This window comes from Zophobas morio, unplaced genomic scaffold (genome assembly GCF_036711695.1).
Source record: "Zophobas morio isolate AGI-343-1 ecotype UQ-CSIRO unplaced genomic scaffold, CSIRO_AGI_Zmor_V1 ptg000078l, whole genome shotgun sequence".
Classification (NCBI taxonomy): domain Eukaryota; kingdom Metazoa; phylum Arthropoda; class Insecta; order Coleoptera; family Tenebrionidae; genus Zophobas; species Zophobas morio.
Window position 1 is genome coordinate 558,118 of NW_026972183.1, and position 21,269 is coordinate 579,386.

General features: G+C 32.6%; 2 protein-coding genes across 3 annotated transcripts in view; one reads left to right on the forward strand and one right to left on the reverse strand.

Annotated features, from left to right (window-relative positions):
* The window catches only part of LOC135143949 (uncharacterized), a 71,052-nt gene that overhangs the window by 38,395 nt on the left and 11,388 nt on the right, over positions 1–21,269 (reverse strand). The gene's annotated exons all lie outside the window — the stretch shown is intronic.
* Positions 66–19,749, forward strand: LOC135143952 (histone-lysine N-methyltransferase SMYD3-like). 2 transcript variants are annotated; one of them, XM_064075853.1, is made up of 3 exons: positions 66–456; positions 507–1,411; positions 19,329–19,749. In XM_064075853.1, the coding sequence occupies exons 1-3, from the start codon at positions 127–129 to the stop codon at positions 19,669–19,671; spliced, it is 1,578 nt and encodes a 525-aa protein (XP_063931923.1). In that variant the 5' UTR covers positions 66–126; the 3' UTR covers positions 19,672–19,749. The 2 variants fall into 2 exon arrangements, with proteins under 2 accessions (XP_063931923.1, XP_063931925.1); XM_064075855.1 differs by having other exon boundaries at positions 19,341–19,749.

Sequence of the window (21,269 nt, forward strand, 5' to 3'; positions counted from 1 at the left end):
AATTAACAGCCATAGTTGTGGAATATTTCAAACCATTATAAAAAAAACACGTTGTTATGTAAATTTTCCATCACATGATCAAAACGACCATAATTAACCATAGTTGAATTTATCATTACCCCCAAAATGGATGAGATGGAAACTATCTTCCAACAAGTAAAATATAGTTTCGAAAAGTGTACATGTAACCTCCAAAGGGTAAACTTATTGCTCAACCAGAATATCCAGTGGGAAATGTACGAAGAGGCAGTGCTGACAAGCAACAAAAACGATTCAAATTCGACAGAAATACGAAAACGTGGCAACGTTCATTTCAAACAGAATAGGTATGTAGAAGCGCTTGAGAGCTATACCGCAGCCATAGCCTCGGCCAAAAGCAAAAGAATCACAGCCTTAGCTTATTCTGGTCGATCCGCAGTATTGGCAAAAGTTGGCTTGTATCAAGAAAGTTTAGTTGTGAGTACCTAGTAATTGTTCTGTTTTCACACTTCATCCAAATATTCTAGGACCTTGAAAGAGCGTTTTATAACGACTATTCGCAGGAATTTACCCACCAACTGGCACTTCGACGCTCACAAGTCATCAAAAAACAAAACTCCAACCGTAAAACGCAAGTACTTGCATACCCAAACTATCATGTACAGGCAACTGCATGTGATAATACTTCCTTCAAAATCCACACTGACAACAAGTTTGGTAGACACGTAACGACCACACGAGATATTGAAATCGGCGAAGTCGTACTCGTCGATAAACCGTACACTGCAGTACTGCTACAAGACAACTACATTTACTGCTCAGAATGTTTAAAAGTATGCTATAACTTAATATCGTGCGACGCATGTGCTAAAGCTCTCTACTGTAGCATATACTGCAAATTTGTAGCTAGTAAAACGCACAAATATGAATGTTGCCTGTCTGACGTACTTGATCGCCTAGAATCCATCAAAGACGGCCTCGCCTTGGGCCTTAAAATAACTTTATTAGTATTAATCCAGTTCCGTCAGAACAAGTCACATGACCTTGAAGAAATTATAAAAATGGAGGCCCACACTAATTCGCTGTCAGTGAGGATGCACTTTACTATTGCATGGGTTTCTAGTATAATTTATGTTCTACTGAAAAAACACACGGATTTGTTTAATGATTTGGAGGGCATGGAGGAGATGTTTAAGGGTTTGTTGCCCTTGATCATACAAGTTGTTCATGTTAATGGGGTTGTAATAAATCGACTAGAGCCTACACTGGAGGGATACGAAATGATTACTTACGCACGCGGATTATACTTTTTGTTCAGTGGATTTAATCATTCTTGTTACCCGAACGCTTTTTTCTATCAAGAAGGACCGAGACTTGTCGTGAGGGCACTGGGAACCATAAAAAAGGAAGAGCAATGTTGTATTTCTTATGGGTGAGTTCAGTTTTGTATGAGTAATTAAACTTACATGTTTTCTCGAATTTTCATGACCGCTAGAGTATGAAAAAGTGGTCTCCCGTTTTCATTTGTCTGTCTATCTGTCTGGACCCATTTTTATTTGATCAATAATTTCCGAAAATCCTGAACAGATTGTTGAAAAATTTTGTATATCAGAAATATCATGTAGACGTTAAATCGCTAATCAAAATTTGGCTAATCATTCCTATCAACAATTTGATGACATTATCTCAAAAAATTCTACTTCAAAATGATTTAATTGTTGTACAATAATATATTCACTCCTATACTTGTGATGTACGAATCCGCTTTGAGTTTTTCCCGTAAGGGTTTTACAAAATGGAGAATAGGTTCTACAAATTTTTACAAAAAAAAATTACAAGGTGTAGTAATCTCGTACGAGTAAAGTTAAATATCAAGTTTTGTGGCTGAGTGAGCTTCAGACGAGCAAGCGACCCTGCACTTATCTGTTCAATGCTAAACGTAGCCGTTTATTTTTTTCTCAATGTGTTGGGCTGTGACTAGTATTTTATTATCTCTATATTTCTATTACCCGAGCGTAAGCTGAGAAAGTATTGTAAACGAATCTATCGGGCGACTGACTACTTTCATATTTACGAGTACGAAAAAATAGGTTTCCCGTTTCCGTCTGTCTGTCCGTCTAACTGTCTGTCTATCTACCTGTCTATCTGTCCACCGTCTGTATCAATTTTTGTTAGACAGATAATCTCCGAAACTACTGGACCGATTGTTCTCAAATTGTATATATGTATAATGTATATCACGTAGATGGTAAAAAGCTAACAAAACTTTTTGTAATCATCCTCATTGATAGTTTTATGACGATACCTCAGAGCAGATGCTGTAAAACTTTTAATTTATAACCTTCAGTTCGTCATTAAACAGTTACTTTACGAGAGCGCCGATTAATGAAACATTTTGTTAAGACATGATCTACTAGCTGGGGGAATGAAAATGACATCTAATTTAAATGTGTAGTGTCCCGGTTCAATTTAAATTTAGCGCCAGAAAGAATGACAGTTTTGTAACGTAGATTTGCCTTCTTTGTGGAGTGGGCAGCTTTTGTTACTCACTCTAGATTCACATCAGAGACATTCAAGCACTGTTAGCGAAAGAGGCTGCAAGTCTATAATGTGTCGAAGTCACATGTGTTTGAAATTTGTATTCCATTTTATTTGTAAAATTTAACTAAAGGGCAAATCTGTTATGAATCAAAATCTTAGAATAAAATTTTACGGTATAGAAACCGAACTCATAGTTTTCCCTTAATTGACAGTTTAGTATGAAACCAAGGTCCCTTTATAGTGATTAGGTTAGGGTGTATCATGACCTTGAAGAGACATGTTGATGACGTAGAAAGTCCCTCCTACGCGGTTAATTTTAAATCTAGTCACTTTTTCCACGAGCGATTTTGTTGAAACTGGCATTGTGTTTACAAAACGTTTGTAGCCAGGACGTAACCACGGCTATACGAGTGGTGGCCCCCCTTCCCTCTGTAACAGGTCTGTCCACAAACTCGCTGTATGCACTAACCTAGTCACTATTAAGGAACCTTGGTATGAAACAGAATGTTTTAAGTGAATGCTCGTTAAAAGTAACAATATTATAATCATTGTTCGCTCACAGTAACTGTAATATTGTCCATGCTTGCGAAAAGTAACCGTAACACCAATATTCATTACATGTTGTATTCATTCCCACCAATTCGCAGGACATGTCTTAATCGTTTTGCTACTATATGTGTAAAGTGTATAATAATAATAATAATAATTTTATTCATACATTACATCCCAGACGGGATATTTGTACATGTCGGGAAAAGTATATTATATAATTAAATATAATGTAAAATTTATAAAATACGATAAATACAACGTGAATAAATACCAACAACATAAAAACAAAACATTTTACTACACAATAGATTTGTCTTCCAGAAATTCGTCGTAACTGTAGTAGGCACTGCTTATTAACAATTTTTTTATTGCTTTATTAAAATTCTTTGAGTTATATTTTTTAAGGTAATGTGGAATCTTATTATAAAACTTTATAATGAAATAATTAACCGCATTCTGGGACTTCCTTAGTCTTATTTCTTTCGGGCACAAATTGTTTTTATGTCTTGTGTTGTATTCATGAAAGTCACTATGGGCAGAAAATTCATTTTCATGTTTTTTATAGTAGTTTAGGCAAGTAAAAATGTACAAAGAAGGTAGCGTCATTATATTTAGCTTCCTAAATGGTTCTCGGCAATCTTCTCTGTACTTTGAGTTTGAAACAATTCGAATTGCTATTCTTTGCAATTGAAAGAGTCTATGACGTATACTAGTATGTCCCCATAATAATATTCCATATAGCAAGTGTGACTCACATAAAGGGAAGTAAATGTTGCGTAAATATTCTCTGGGTAAATTTTCTTTCAAATGTCGCAATAGGAAGATATTTTTGCTGACTTTCTTTGCAGTATTTTCTCCATGACTAATCCATGAGAGTTTAGAGTCCAAACTAAAGCCCAGAAAGTTAGTGTTCGATTGAAAGCTGCGAGGGATATCTACTTTCTTCAAAGTAAAAAAAAATCATCGTAGTTGATTTGTCAACATTCAGAACAAGATTGTTCGCTGTGAACCAATCAAAGGCTTCCGACTGCGCTTCAGCACTGACCGTTTCTGGTGCTACGTCCGATATTAATTTGTTCAACAATGTTGTATCGTCTGCGTATAATACTGAATCCGAGTTTATGTTAGTTGGAAGATCGTTCACAAAAATTAAAAATAGGAGAGGTCCTAAAATGGAACCTTGGGGTACTTCTTGATAAATCGGCAGATGTTCCGAAAATGTTTTGTTAAATTTAACTAACTGTTGACGATTCCCTAGATATGATTTTAGTAATTTGCAACTTTCTTCATCAATCTTATACGCAGATAATTTTTCCAGAAGGATGTTATGTGACACGCAATCGAAAGCCTTCGACAGATCAAGAAATGTCACGACTGCTGTTTCTTCTGTTTCGAAGCAGGATGTTATATACTTTTGTAACTTAAGAACAGCGTCTACCGTGGACAAGCTTTTTCGATATCCGAATTGCGTCACCTTAGAACTGGTTTGCCGCATATCCAGATCGCGTCCGAGGGATTTTCGCCTCTACTGTTTGGTGCAGATTTGCCGCATGTCGCACTTGGGCGAAGCGAAACATAGTTTAGATTCAGTGCTGATTTGCCCCATGTCCAAGCAGAAATAGATATAGTACCGTTATCCGTTTTTACGTACTTCCTTGCTGTTTTGCTTTTCAGCGTTAGGTTTGGGGTTGGGAAAGAAATCGTATTCAACTTCACGCGCAGAACAATAAGAATAATGTGAAATAAATAAAAAAGAGACTTAACAATTTTGATGAATCTGAAATTAAAAAAAAGCAACTGTAATTTGTGCAACTCTTTTTCTGTTGTTATAGATATTACAAATTTTAAGAAAGATTGAGTTTCAAATTATTAGATTCGAAATTTTACAAATTTAAATTTCAAATAGATTTGTTGCTCGTTAAACAAATAATTTAATTTTTTACTTAACAGTAACATTTTTATTTAATGATTTCTCGGAAATGATTGAACTTATTTTCTCTAAAATTTTAGTCAACAAAATTCATCAATAATTACAGATAATAATAGATACATTTTTCAGAGATAATTGACATTAAGATTTCTTAAACAATTTCACGCGCAGAACAAGTACTACGGCAAGGACTAATAATGTGAAATAAATGAAAAATTGAAACGATATTAGAAATCGCGTGGTGAAGTAGTTAACTAAGTATAACGAACAATGAATGTTAAGTTATTGAAGTTTTGATTCGATTTTTTCTAAATATTTTTAAAATAAAGAGACTTATTTTTCTTTATTTTTATATAAAATCTACATTTGATAAAACTCATTGCAGTCATTCATTTTACCTAAAAATTGTAGAATCCAAATATTGCATTGTTAATTTCCATTGTTAAATGGTGAATTGTGAACGAAATACGGAGTACCAAATTTAAATGTGTTTTACAGAAAGGAATTATTTTTACAAAGGATAATAAAATGATATTTTCTTTGCATTGGCGGAGTAATGGCGGCTCGTTGACTCGCTGTAGTCCTACGAAAATTGTAGCTTAATATGTAATTTTTTATATAAAATATTCAAACTGATAAAGAACACTCGGGTAAAAATAGGTTGTTGTCTCAAACAATTAGATTCCAGTATTTTATTACATTACGTGGATATTGACTACAAGTAGCTATTGTCGGGCAACCAGAGAAAATTAGCACTGATATCATTCGTTTCCATGTCTTATGTATCAGTGACAATTATGTTGACTGCAACCCAAATCTATTTGATTACCCCTAACTCCATAATATCTAGTACTTAATATAGTTATACGCTTTTCAGTTGAAAATGAAAGAATTATTTGTACTGGTAGTTGTAAACAATTGTATAAATATTTCCGTTGGATTCCTTTGCGAACTATTTGTCAATTATTATTTATGATACTATGGTATGATCCCAAACTGTTTAGAGAAGAAAGGGAGGCTGTGATGTGCGCACGTAAACTTGTCCTATTTCTTTCCAATACATTAGCTCTATATATTAGCTCTCTGTCTATCATCTCCTACGTGCGCTTATCATAGACTCCTTTTATCTAAAAAGTATGCAGTATTTCCCGCGCAAACCAGCAGTCAGATCTCTAGATTGCCTGGCCTCGTGATTTGTCACGTATTTTTAAATAACATACAGTTTTCTAAATTTGCTGAAGTACTACTAAACTACAAAAATAAACGGGTAAATTATATTCTCAAATTATAACTCCGAATTAAACATGCAATGTGAAAAGTTAATGCCGTGAACCCTACTAAGTATAAATTAAACGTCATTGTTTGCTAACTACATAATTGATTAAACTTATTATTTTAATAAGGTAAGGTATTAAACTAGACAGAGACTTGAATACTTTTTTTACTAATTTTAATAATTCTTGTAAATGAGTAGATATTTAATAATAAAGCAATACATATTATTATACGCAAAAAATGTATTTGCATGCTTTTGCATAAACTTCCTGCACTTATAATTTATGAACAGTATTTTGGACGATGCCCAATTAATTGATAAATAATAGTATGTTGATGTAAAAAGAGTATCATTACATTACTTCAAATTCTTTTAACTTTCTTTATGTAGTATGTAGTATCTCCTGTTTTAAAAATCTCAAGAAATTAGGGTTATGGTAATTCAATTAAATCTGGGTGCTTAGCAGTGGCGGCTCGTCAGGGGAGGCAGGGGAGGCAGTGCCTCCCTTGGAAAAATTGACTATTAGTTTTTGTTTTAATATCTGTCAACTTCAAATATATTTTAACGATATGGCAAATAATTTTTATTTATAGAACACTGTGATTTTTTAAAACGCGTCTTGGTAACATATTTTGAAGTGCGCGCTTTCGACAGGAATAAGCGCTGATCATCACCGTGTAGGCCAGCTTCAGACAGAGGCATGCCTCAGATAGACGGATGTCTTCAGTATAATTAGTCAGTGGTGATAATATGTTTTTGAGAAAGACAATAGTCAACAGTGCTTTATCAAAGCGCCAGCGGAGGCACCAACGCCTACCGTCCTTAAACCAATCAGATCGAATTTTTTAATCTCACGGTGAAACTGCACAATGCTGAACAGGGATCCTGAATGCATTTAGTGTGCATTAATTAGACGCGAGAAAAGGTGTTCACTGCATCTGCATTGCCAAGGTTATGTATTAAAACTTTTAAGTTAACTTGAAAACATTAGGACAATGAAAATGTCAGTTTTGCAATGCTGATAGGAACATAAGAATCTCTAATTCTCTAACGACATTGTAGAATTTCTTATAAAGTTTAAATATTTAAGCACGGTTTTCTTACGACGAACAGTTGTATGTTAAAGATTTAGGAATCTCTCATCCCAGATTTGAGCAGAACTTTATTAATTAATTGATTAATAGGTATATTTAAATCAGCTCTAGATCATATGAATTAAAATTTATGCTAATAAAGCAAATTCTGTGGTTTTTGCACCTTTTCGTTGGTTTGTGGGAAGCAATTAAATATTTTTTATTCGAAAAGTGTAGAGACTCAGAGTTATTTGTATTCTTTTCATAAAAATGGATAAATAATCTGTATTTTAACAAAAGTAATTGCGAACATGTTAATTAATACCTGCTAATTTTGAAACGAAAATGTTGCCTCCCCTAACGAAAAGACCACGAGCCGCTACTGGTTCTTAGGGTAAAAACTCAATAAACAACAAATGAAAAAGTATGTTATTTTTTTAAATTTATGTAACATTTATTGCTGTAAAAGTTGGAGATGACGTTATATGATGGGGAGGATGATTACAAATGTTGGTCAGCGTTTTATCAACCGGAAACGAGAGACCTATGTTTTCGTATTATAGGAGTCATGAAACGTTGAGAAGCCATAAAAGTAGCCAGTCGCCCGATGAACTTGATTACAATACTTCCTTAGCTTACGCTCGAGACATAAAAAAAATAAACAATAACATTTGGATTTAATAGCTTTTGATATCTGGTATACCTAAACAGTGAGTGAATTTTATGCGGCTATTATTACCATTACATATAACCATTCACTTAAATTAATTGGTAAAAAAATGTACCCATAAATAAGTTATTGTAAAGTTATTTTTATTTACACGCGTATAATTGCACAACAATAATTGTTAGACAAATAGAATGATAAAGAAAGGCAATGTCATATTAAAAAACAAATTACTGGTTTCGATGTAAGGTACCTTATATGAGTTAACAACATACATCTATTTAGTTATTATAGGTACAATTCTAATACGGAATTTATTCTTGAAGTAAGTCGTAAATTGTAAATAGCTATAAATTCGGAAATAATTCTTTTTAAAAGATACAAGTCAAAAATGTATTAGGCATGATTGTCAAGAAACATTCCAATTCTGTTTCAAATTTGCAAGCATTTTATGTCAAAAACTGATTTTTGTAAACGTTCCAGTAATAAATACCAAAGCAAAATCCACCTGAACAGATTTTGCTTCGAAATTTAAATTTTCATATTACTTTTACAACATTTTAATTTAAAAAATTAAAAATGTATCTATTATTTGCGATTATTGATGTAGAAATATCGTTTCTACAAATAAGAATACTACAAAAAATTGTGAACTCTTTTACTGGTATGCAGCGTTATAAATCTTGTTCACTAAAACTTTAGAGAAAATAAGTTCAATCATTATTCCCGAGAAAAAATTAAAGAAAAATGTTACTGTTTAGTAAAAAATTAAATTATTTGTTTATCGAACAACAAATCTATTTGAAATTTAAATTTGTAAAATTTCGAATCTAATAATTTGAAAATATTTGTAACATCTATAACAGAAAAAGAGTTGCACAAATTACAGTTGCTTTTTTTTAATTTCACATTCATCAAAATTGTTAAGTCTCTTTTTTATTTATTTCATATTATTCTTATTGTTCTGCGCGTGAAGTTGAATACGATTTCTTTCCCAACCCCAAACCTAACGCTGAAAAGCAAAACAGCAAGGAAGTACGTAAAAACGGATAACGGTACTGTATCGATTTCTGCTTGGACATGGGGCAAATTAGCACTGAATCTAAACTATGTTTCGCTTCGCCCAAGTGCGACATGCGGCAAATCTGCACCAAACAGTAGAGGCGAAAATCCCTCGGACGCGATCTGGATATGCGGCAAACCAGTTCTAAGGTGACGATTGATTTCCCGTGAATAGATTTTTACTTTCGAAATAGCGGCTCAATTGAAGAAATAGTACCTTTTCTATTACCTTCGAAAAAATTGGCAGTAGTGCAATTGGGCGGAAATTACTTGGGTTATTCAAGTCACCTTTTTTATATATCGGAACTACAACCGCCATTTTTAAACAATCAGGAAAAATAGATTCCCAAATGCAGATATTTATTAACTTTGTTAGGGGGGAAATTAGTACGTTTTTAACTGTACTCAACAGGTTAGTATTAAGGTTATAGAAATCATTCGAATTGTTTTTCTTTAAACTATTTATGACATCTCTGGTTGTTATGCAAGAAATTTCACTAAAACTAAAAGTTTCTGAATTGGATAGTGGGACTTTTTGTGCTAGTAAGTTTAAAGCATCTATTTTTGATATTGTTGCAGGAGGTTGGGGTGCCAGATTTGTAAAGTAATTATTAAATTCATTGCTAGTAATTGAGCAATCTAGATTGTTTATTGCTTGTGAGTATTTACTACGTTTTCCACATTGCCTTGTTCTTATTATTAGAGTTTTCGATAGCTTTTTTATTATAGTAAGTTTTCTTGGACTTTAGCTTACTTTTGTATAGAGTACGAAACTCGTTTCTTGCTTTTCTAGTTTGTTCGGTTTTTGAAACAGAATCCATTGTGTTTAAAGAATTCAACGTGTTTCTCATTTCAAATAATTCTTTATCAAACCAATTTATTTTATTAAAGCTTTTGCTGTTATTAATTTTTTTGTGAACTTCTGGAAAAGCAAGATTTGCGTAATACGTAACGATTTCAGTAAACCTAGAAAATTTAATGTTAATATCTAAGCTAGTGTCATCGACAAAACTCCAGTCAACGGTTGTTAGTGAATTATGTAAGTTATTTTTACCAAGTTCAGTAATCGGTCTTATGGTTTTTTGTGTTAACAATTTTCTATTTGAAGATGTAGAAAGCTTCAAATTTAGTTTTATTGCTGATTGATGATCAGATATTTGTACTTTGACTGGACTTATCTTGTAGTGTGATGAATCTATATTGGTAAAAATATTGTCTAAACACGAGTCTTTCCGAGTTGGAAAGTTTACAATATATTCTAACCCGTGACAGCGCATAAAGTCGCACAACAAATTTTGTTGCTGATTGTCGTAGTCGAACCTGACGTTGTAGTCACCTGCTAATACAACATTTAATTCAAGTGAGTTACTTATGCCGAATAATTTGGACAAAACATTCAAAAATAAGTCAAAATCACCAGATGGTGGCCTGTACAAGTTTATAAACACTACTCCAATGATACTAACACTTACTGCTGACACTTCACAGTGATTCTCTACGGAGAGTTGAGTTAGTTGTTCAATACTCTTACAGTTTACGTCATTTCTGGAAAGTATTAGAGAGCCTCCGTGCTTCGAGGGTTTTCTGGAATAGTACGATTTTGTAGAGAAGTTCTGTATAGTCAGAGTTTCCGGTTCTTGGTCATACAACAAATGTTCTGATACTCCAACTAGTGAGCAGTTTTCTTCCGCCAAAAGAACTTCAAATTCTGATAATTTCGAACGAATTGACACTATATTAAGAACAAGTATAGTTATGTTAGTTTGCGAATGTTGCGGGGCGTTTGTGACGAAAAAATTCAAATTTTGCTCTCTTCTCGTCCGACGAGATCATAGATAATATGTTAAAAAAGAAAATTAAAAAAGTCACATCAACATTAATATATCCTTTAATTAAAGAAACCAATCAGTATAACATTATAACTCATTTTGGAAAACTTTCTATTAAAACTGCAAAAATACTGCAAAATGCAGGCTATAAAATTTCCTTCCGTACCAACAATTCTTTACATAAATTGATAAACAATAGTAAAGACAAGTCACCTAAGAAATCGAATTCTGGAGTTTACATGTTAAGTTGTAGTGACTGCCCCTTAGTATACATCGGACAAACAGGGAGAAAATTTGAGGAAAGGATAAAAGAATGGGTCTTAAATTGTATAAAATAACATAGTCCTACACATGTAATTTACGACTCCGAATTCAGTTTTTACCCGAAACGTCCAGATTTTTGGAAAAAAAATCAAAATCATAAAACAACATTTTGCAATTTAATTTTGAATCTGCTAACCAGAATGTTTTAAAATGTTGCAGATGTTTTAAGGCTCTAAAGAGAATCATAAATCTTTAGTCAAAATATATTTGGTTATCCCCTCCAAAAACTTGATGACTTCAGCTCAAAAGTTTGCCGAATAAATCCTATCTAAAATGTACAAAATATGATGCGTCTGTACTTGTGATATATCACTCCATTCATATTTTTTGGATTTGCATATACAGGGTGACTCAAAAAAATTAATGAATGCGCAAAATTTATTTTACTGATTTACTCAGGAACTACAAAACCGAATGCTTTGAAATTTTGAAGATGTTTTAAAGTTATCATAAGCATGGTAAATTTTTGATAAAAATGTATTTGGTCGTCCCCTCCTAAAAAATTTATGACGTCACCACAAAATTTTGCTGAATAAATCCTATCTAAAATGTACAAAATATGGCGAGTCTCTTGTTGTGATTTATCATTCCATTCAAATTTTTTCGATTTGCATATACAGGGTGACTCAGAAAAATTAATGAATGCGTCAATTTATTTTATTGATTTAATCAGGAATTACGGAACCGAATGCTTTGAAATCTTGGAGATGTTTTAAAGTTATCATAAGCATGGTAAATTTTTTATCAAAATGTATTTGCTCATCCCCCCTAAAAAATTGATGACGTCACCCCAAAATTTTGCTGAATAAATCCTATCTAAAATGTACAAAATATGGTGAGTCTCTTCTTGTGATTTATCATTCCATTCAAATTTTTTCGATTTGCATATACAGGGTGACCGAAAAAAATTAATGAATGCGTCAATTCATTTTATTGATTTAATCAGGAATTACAGAACCGGATGCTTTGAAATCATGGAGATGTTTTAAAGTTATCATAAGCATGGTAAATTTTTTATCAAAATGTATTTGCTCATCTCCCCTAAAAAATTGATGACGTCACCCCAAAATTTTGCTGAATAAATCCTATCTAAAATGTACAAAATATGATGAGTCTGTACTTGTGATTTATCATTCCATTCAAATTTTTTCGATTTGCATATACAGAGTGACTCAAAAAATTAAAGAATGCGTGAATTTATTTTATTGAGTTAATCAGGAACTACAAAACCGAATGCTTTGTAACATAGGAGATGTATTAAAGTTATCATAAGCACATTACCTTTTTTATCAAAATGTATTTGCTAATCCCCCCTCGAAAAATTTGAAGACGTCAGCTCGAAAGTTTACCGAATAAATCCTATCTAAAGCGTAAAAATATGATGAGTCTGTACTTGTGATTTATCACTTCATTCATATTTTTTAGATTTTCTTAAGAGGTGGCTCAAAAAAATTAATGAAGTCAATTTATTTTATTGATTAAATTAAAGGCAACACTTATTATTAGTATTACATTGGACCAACCCAATTTGGTAGACACAAAATTTTTTAAAGTAAAAACTCGGTTGAAACATAAGAGTAGCACGCTTATTTACATCGACTTTAACATTACAGACGTGTGCGCTGTCTAGGTTCCGCGAATGTGGAATAGACATGTTTATAATCAACCAATTGTGAATTCCACTGTCAAAAATTAAAATAAAACTCAATGTTTTATATAATAAGCGGAAGTCGAAGCAATAAAACCGATGGTCGTTTTGTTTACAGTTTCTCTGTTTGACTCTCACGTATGCTGTTACGCTTGTCATCTTAAATTAAGAATGTTTATACATAAACGATTTTCAGTTGCCTCTCATATTACTAGACAGCGGATTTCTGTCGGGCTACGTCACGATTATAGGTGGGGACGCGCTGGATCGCGGGGACTCAATAGCGGGTGATAGATAATCACTGAATTTAATCGGTACTAATTCCATAAATATAATTAACGCTTTATTAATCAAACGGCTAAGTAAATGAGAACGGGAATTAACAGCAGAGTGCAACGAAACAGCGTTATTCTAATCTCAAATAAACGAAGTGCAGTCCGTAACCGCAATGAATTCGCATCCCGTACGAGCCGTACCGAGTTTGGCCTTGCCTAGCCCGACAGAAATCCGCTCTCTACATATTACACACCGGCGCCGTATACGTGAGTAAATTGTTTCGTTATTTTATTGATTATAACAAATCAATATTCAAAACGACCCAATTCATTTTCCCGAAAATTTGGGAATACAATAATTTTATTCTTAGTATTACACTACATCTATCCCAACTGATATAGTGTCCTTGCAAAAATGTTGATGACGTCATCGCATTTTTTTTAAATTCCCACTTCAAAAATGTAATGAGAAAAAAATACAATAGGCATGCAGTCGTCAAGTTTCCGACAGCGAGGGAAGTACAGTCTAAACTCTTTAGACCAATTTTTTTAATTCCACAATTGTTTATTTACAGTTCTGTCATAGTAACTGCCGCAAACTACATATTTTTATTTCGAATATATTTACATTTTATGAAGGAAATTAAAGAATGTAAGGAGGTATAAGAGAAAATTTAATATTATACACGTGACAAAAATGCCAGTATAGGCTCGTGAGTCAGTATAACACTCGCACTATCATGCTCGTGTCATACATACTCACTCACTTATACTGGCTTATTTTTGTCACTTGTATAATACATAACTATTATTGTATTCAATATGATGAAACCACCAATGCAGAAAGTAAGAAAAATTTATATCAAAATTTAGTTTTCGGTTTAGTAAAAAAGTTCTTTGGAATTAATAGTTCATAAACAAAACTGCAAGTTGCTGTTCGATTTCTCTCTAGAAACGTTTTTTATGGGTCATGGTACTGCTGAGGTTCTTTTTAATAATATTCTAACAGCAATTAATAATGCTGGCCTGCCACAAAAAAAATGTATATCTCTTAGAAGCGACGGTCCCAATACAAATAAAAAGATATTTAAACTTTTTAATGAAGAGTTAATTCTCGTCAATTGGTGTATATTGGAACTTGTGCAATACATACAATTCATAATAGTTTCTGCAAGGGGTTAGCAGAGTTTGAAAATGTTAATGAAATTGTCATCAAGTTGTATTATTATTTTCATGGTAAGTAAAGTTAAATATTTTGTAGAAAATATTGAGTAAGAAGATGATTTCTAGGCTGGCCTACAAGATTAGAGGATTTTGAAAATATACAAAAGAAATTTAAAATATCCCCTAAAAGATTTCTTAAACATATAAAAAACAGATGGCTAATTATTGGTCCAGCAATATCTCGAATACTTGAAATGTGGAATGTCCTAGAAGAATATTTTTTTCGATATATTCCAAAAAAGCATCAAAGCACAACAGATAGTACGAGTTACAGAGATATCGTAAAGTTATTAAAACAACCCACTATGAAAGCAGAATTGCAATTTACACAGTTGTTTGTTTGCAAATATTTCACCAGTTTTACTCTAGTGCAGTGGTTCGCAAACTGGGTGCCGCGGCACACTAGGGTGCCGCGGATCCCCCAAGAGGGTGCCGCGAAAATTTTATAATGATGTTTATAAATATAAGCACAGAACCAACTTTAAAAAATAATAATTGATGATCTGATTTTATTAATATGGTACAACTGTTCAGTAATGGAAAATGTGTTCTGAACATGTTAATTTTCTTCATACTGAAGTAAGATGGCTAACAAATATTTATAAAACAATCTTAACATCAATTACATATTATACAAACATGTGATAAAGTGTTTTTGATAATAAATTAGTTACAATTAAAACTGTTCTTGGTGGGGTGCCGCCAAATTTTGTTTAAAATTTTAGGGTGTCATCAATAATAAAAGTTTGCGAACCACTGCTCTAGTATTTAAAAAGCAACAGCCATCGGTCCACGTCTTGCGGGATGAAATTAAAAATCTAATAGTATCACTTTTAATGAACTTTTGCAAGCAAGATGTTACCGTTACTTTCAATAATTTTGATATCAACGAATTTTTTGTACGCCAAACCTATTTACCTTTCACAGAGATTATTTGTGGATCTGATGCTCAAGATGAAATTTCTAAGTTATCCGAGAAATATCGTCTCTTGCTTTTAAAACAGATTTAGAAATTCTATATAAATTCCAGCAAATATTTGATCCAAAAATCTCTAATTCAGATACAAGAGTTAAAATATTTTAGTTGTTTAAATGTTGCCAATATTACTCATCATAGGGAAGTCTATAACTTGTCCAAGTTGACAAAATTTATAAATATTGCAAAAATTGATACTGATATGCTAATTACCGAATACAAGTTGTTACAGTCAAAAACATGTTTTCGAGAAGTTTTAAACCAAAAACCGCAACGTGTTGATCACGTTTGGTTTAAAGTTTTTGATTTAAAAAAATCATTATTAACATTACCAAAGTATCCAGAACTGAAAAAGTTTGTTAATGCTGTCTTGTCAATTCCCCATGGCAGCGCTGATATAGAAAGAGGTTTTTCTCAATCAGCATTAGTATTAACAGATGATAAATGTCGTATGTCTGAAAAAATGTTAAATGCCCGATTAAATATAAAAAGTGGCATGGTGGCTTACTCAAATAAACCTTATTTGTTTCCTATAGATAAAAGACTTATATCAATGGCATGTAATGCATATCGTTCATACATAACTTATTTAGAAGAAAGCCGAAAAGTTGAAGAGAAGAAAAGAAGAGATGACGAAGAACAACAAAAATTGAAGTTTGAACCGAGGGAATTGGAACCAAAAAAAAATCAAATAAAAGCGAAACAAAAAACTGTGTGCTGAAGACAATAAACTACTGGCTGATGCCTTGAAAGCAAAAGACCTAACTAGTGCGGCTGTAGGACCAACGATTTTACAGAGCACAAGCGAATACCGTCTAAAAGGGGAAAGTCTTAAAAATGAATGTTGTAAAATAGAAAAGTCCATCTAAAAAAAGAAAGAGTGATTTAATTAGTTTTTTAAACAAAAGAAGAAAACTTGATTAGAATTAATATTTACAATAATTTATAATATGTTCTCACTTTCCAGAGTTTAATGTTTATTTTATTATATTTTTATACATATTTAATAATTAAAATTGCACGAAAAGTCGTCCCTTTTCTTTACCTTTTAGCGCTAAGAAATAGCTATTTTAGCTACTTTTGACATTCACAACTGCTCTGAAACCTGATGTGAGCAAATTCATCGACAGAGTCTAGCCACTCTTCGATATTATGACAACATGGGTTAAATTCTCTAAGCACTAACTTATAATCTTTTGTCAGGTCTTTATTCCACTTCTGATATTACCTTATGTTTCTCTAAAACACAGCGTCACAACAAATTATTAAATCGCCGCTCCTTTTTTACAACGTATCCCGTACAATCTCAGATATTGAATGACGCATCCACCAGTCAATGCTAGTTTCCTTGCACGCCTCCTGACCTCGCCCCGCTTCCAACCACACGATGCTCAACTCAAGCTCAGCTTTGAGTCGCGACATCCATCACAAGCGGCGCTAACATATCCGTGCAAATTTAATCTAACAATAATGGTACAATAAAATTACCCATTTAACTTAAAAAAATTGGTCTAAAGGGTTCAGACAGTACTTCCCTCTAGTCGGAAACGTGACGACTGCATGATTATTTTGTTTTTTTTTAGCATTACATTTTTGTAGTGGGGCATTTTAAAATAAATTGAGTATTAATTTTTTCGATTTTGTCATTATTTGGCGTTGACATCTTTGTAATTTTTTTTGCGATTGCTATGATTGCTTATTAAATTGGTCGAAGTGTATAATATGTAGCCTATGCAAACATTGTCAGGCGTGAACAGATAACAGGCACACAGTTATAGTACTTGTAATTTAAGACAAATACGTCTGCAAAATTTCAAAGTATCCAGTTTTGCAATTCTTGATTTAATCAATAAAATAATTGATTAAGTAATTCTTTTTTCAGACACCCCGTATAAGCACATCTAAAAAATATTAATGCAGTGATAAATCACCAGTATAGACTCATCATTCTTTACACATTTAAGATAGCATTTTTTCAGCAAAATTTTGTTGCGGCGTCATCAAATTTTTAGGGGGGATAAGCAAATACATTTTGATCAAAATTTTACCATGCTTATAAATTTAAAACATTTCCAAGATTTCAATGCATTCGGTTTACTAGTTCCTGATTAAATCAATAGAATAAATTTACGCATTCATTATTGTTTTTGAGTCACCTGTATATGCAAATCAAAAAAATATGAATGGAATGATAAATCACAACTACAGACTCATCATATTTTGCACATTTAAGATAGCATTTATTCACCAAAATTTTGAGGCGACATCATCAATTTTTTAGGGGGGAGGAGCAAATACATTTTGACTAAAAATTTACCATGCCTATGATAACTTTAAAATATCTCCAAGATTTCAAGGCATTCAGTTTTGTAGTTCTTGATTAAATCAATAAAATACATTCACGCATTCATTATTGTTTTTGAGTCACCCTGTATCTGCAAATCCAAAAAATATGATTGGAATGATAAATCACAAGTACAAACTCATCATATTTTGTACATTTTAGATAGGATTTATTCGGCAAAATTTTGAGGTGACGTCATCAATTTTTTAGGGAGGATGAGCAATTACATTTTGACTAAAAATTTAATATGCCTATGATAACTTTAAAACATCTCCAAGATTTCAAAGCATTTGGTTTTGTAGTTCCTAATTAAATCAATAAAATAAATTCACGCATTCATTAATTTTGTTGAGTCACCCTGTATATGTGAATTCAAAAAATATGAATGGAATGATAAATCACAAGTACAGACTCATCAAATTTTGTACATTTTAGATAGGATTTACTCAGCAAAATTTTGGGGTGACGTCATCAATTTTTTAGGGGGGATGAGCAAATACATTTTGATCAAAAATTTACCATGCTTATGATAACTTTAAAATATTTCCAAGATTTGAAAGCATTTAGTTTTGTAGTTTCTGATTTAATCAATAAAATACATTGATGCATTCATTAATTTTTTTGAGTCACCCTGGATATGCTAATCCAAAAAATATGAATTGAAAGATTAATAACAAGTACAGACTCATCATATTTTGTACATTTTAGGTAGGATTTATTCGGGAAACTTTTGAGCTGACGTCATCAATTTTTTGGAGGGGATAAGTAAATATATTTTGATTAAAATTTTATCATGCTTATCATAACTATAAACCATCTGCAAGATTTCAAAGCACTCGGTTTTGTCGATTCCAAATTAAATGTCAAAATGTTGTTACCTAATTTTGATTTTTTTTCCAAAAATCTGGACGTTTCGGGTAAAAACTCAATTCGGAGTCATAAACTACATGTGTAGGACTATGTTATTTTATACAATTTAAAACCCATTTACTATGTACAATTTTGAAGTGACGTCATCGCATTAGTGGTGGAGATGATTAGACAAATTTTTGTCAGCGTTTTACCATCTACATGGTATTCCTAATATAAGTACAAAATTTCACAACACTTGGTCCAGTACTTTCGGAGATTATCTGTCTAATAAAAATCCGGGACGGCAGGCAGACGGACAGACCGACAGACAGACGGAAACGGGAGACCTATTTCTTCGTCCTCTAGGGGTCATGGAAGATCGTGAATACGTAAAAGTACAGAGTCGGCCGACGTACTCGATTACAATACTTCCTTTGCTTACGCTCGGGAAGTAATAAAATATAGAGATAATGAGACGACTAATTACACTTGTATCTCCATCACTTCTTTTATTCTTTTACTATCCAATTGGTTTTTCACAAATTCAAGTACCTATTTATTAAGCTGCTCATTTCAAGATATGTTACTCCCTGGACCCGTTTTATTTATTACTCATATTTTATCGCCCAATATGTTATTGAACATACAATTTGCATTTTCATACTGACCGAAATTGTAATATATTCAGTACTACCCTTTTAAATTACAGCCTGATTTTTCTAGCACATTATACATCTTATATACTCGTATACTTCATTCAGATAATTACCTTCCAGAATTTGTTCTAGATGTACCTTCAGCACAACCTCCAAACGAAGACGTCAAATCGAACTCCAGGAACAATTTTACTTTACTTGCACGTGCCGAGCTTGTAGTGAAAACTGGCCCGAAGAAGACGAAGAAAGCGATAGCAGAGAATTCAGCGAATCCTTTGATTTAGTAGAGATGGCTCTGTTAAGAAACGATCGAAGAGCGCTAGAAGATCTTGGGACAGCCTTTGCGCGCAAACTGAAATCCGTGGAAGTAACAGCCCCCACGAGGGGATTAACATGCCTAAGGAAGCTGGTCGTAGACTGCTACCAGGTCTACGAATCTCCTAGAAATATTACCAACGAATAAGTTCGCCTCTACGTTTTTTAAACGGTGATATTTTGGTTGCGTATTAATGTTTTTTTTCCATGTTTTTTTTTATTTTCGTTTTTTGCCCCCAAATATAAAGTATTATATATGTTAATGATAACTTTCGACCTCAAATTCTCTCACGTATATATACTTTTGGGCTCAAATTGGAAGTTTCGGCCTCGCCGTAGCTTTTGAGGCCGAAGTGACTCACACATTCAACGTAACATTTGGACTCACGCACATCCAGTGACATCTTTTAACAGTAATTTTAACAATTTTGGTTTGAGAAAAGATTGTTAAGTATAAAAGTTGGTTGCATAGATGATTTACTTAACAAAGCTAATATTATGACTAGGTTTTATATAAATACGAGAAGTTGTTTGAAGGTAGTAATTTCCAGAAGAATGTTGGAAATTTATCTAAAATTAAAGAAAATATAAAGCAACTGAAAACAATTGGACAGTAGAAGAGCCAAAAATTCAGAAAGAAGTTAGAGAGTAAGAAAGAAAAAAAAAGATACACAACAGCTATAGAATGTAAGAAACGGAAAGTTGAGGACATGGAATGAAGACAGGGAAATTTGGATGAAAAATTTTACAAAGAGAGTTGGAATTAACTGAGCAAGGAAGCATAAAGAGAAGGGGTAATAATTATAAAAAAAAAATAGAGAGGGAATGGAAAAGAAAAGCGGGGAGGACAAATGGGGTTTAAAATTGCTTGTTTGAAATATTGCATTATTAAGAAAAATAAACAGAATTTATTTAATGAGTACATAAAATTTTGATTTTGTGTGATTAACAGAAACATGGATACTAAAGAGTAAGGGGAATAAATTGAACAAGGAAAAAGGAAAAGTTGAGGGTGAAGCAAGTGGGGGATCCATAACAGGGGTGACAAAAGATATAAAACAAATCGAAGAGCGGGTAATAGAAGTGGAACGCATAGTGGAAAGAAAGATAAAAGAAAAAAAGAATTTGCATATTGTATTGCATTGCAATTAAAAAAAAATTTGAAGAAAAAAATTTAAGAAAAAATTGAAGAGTCTAACGAAGAATTTCTTCTGATAGGAGATGGTTTTAACGCCAAAATAGGCAACAAAAGCAGGGAATATAGCGGAGAACGCACAGAAAAATCTAAAGATAAAATTTTAAATAAAGACAGAAAATTTCTATGGAAATTAATTGAAGAAGCCGAAACATTTAAATTAGGAGAAAGAATTGATTCCGACCACATGCTATAAGAAGTAAAATTGAGGGATAGAAGTAAGGAAGTAGATAAAAAGGAGAAGGGAACTGAGCATTATAAAAGATGTTGGAAATTGAATTCAAAAGAAGTAAGCTAAAATAAAATAGAAGAATTAAAAACAACAACTGAAAAAGCAGCAATAAGAAAAGGATTTATAACGAAGAAATCAGAAAAGAGAAACAAATGGCGGGTTAATAGATGCAGAGATTTAAAAACATAAGAAAGAAAATGTTTACGAAGGTGTAAAAAGGGAAAGATAAAAAAGCAGAGTACTGTCCAGCAAGAAATAATAACAGGTCGGTGTGAAGAAAAAAAAGAAGAGATTCCGAAAGAAGAAATAAAATAAAAGC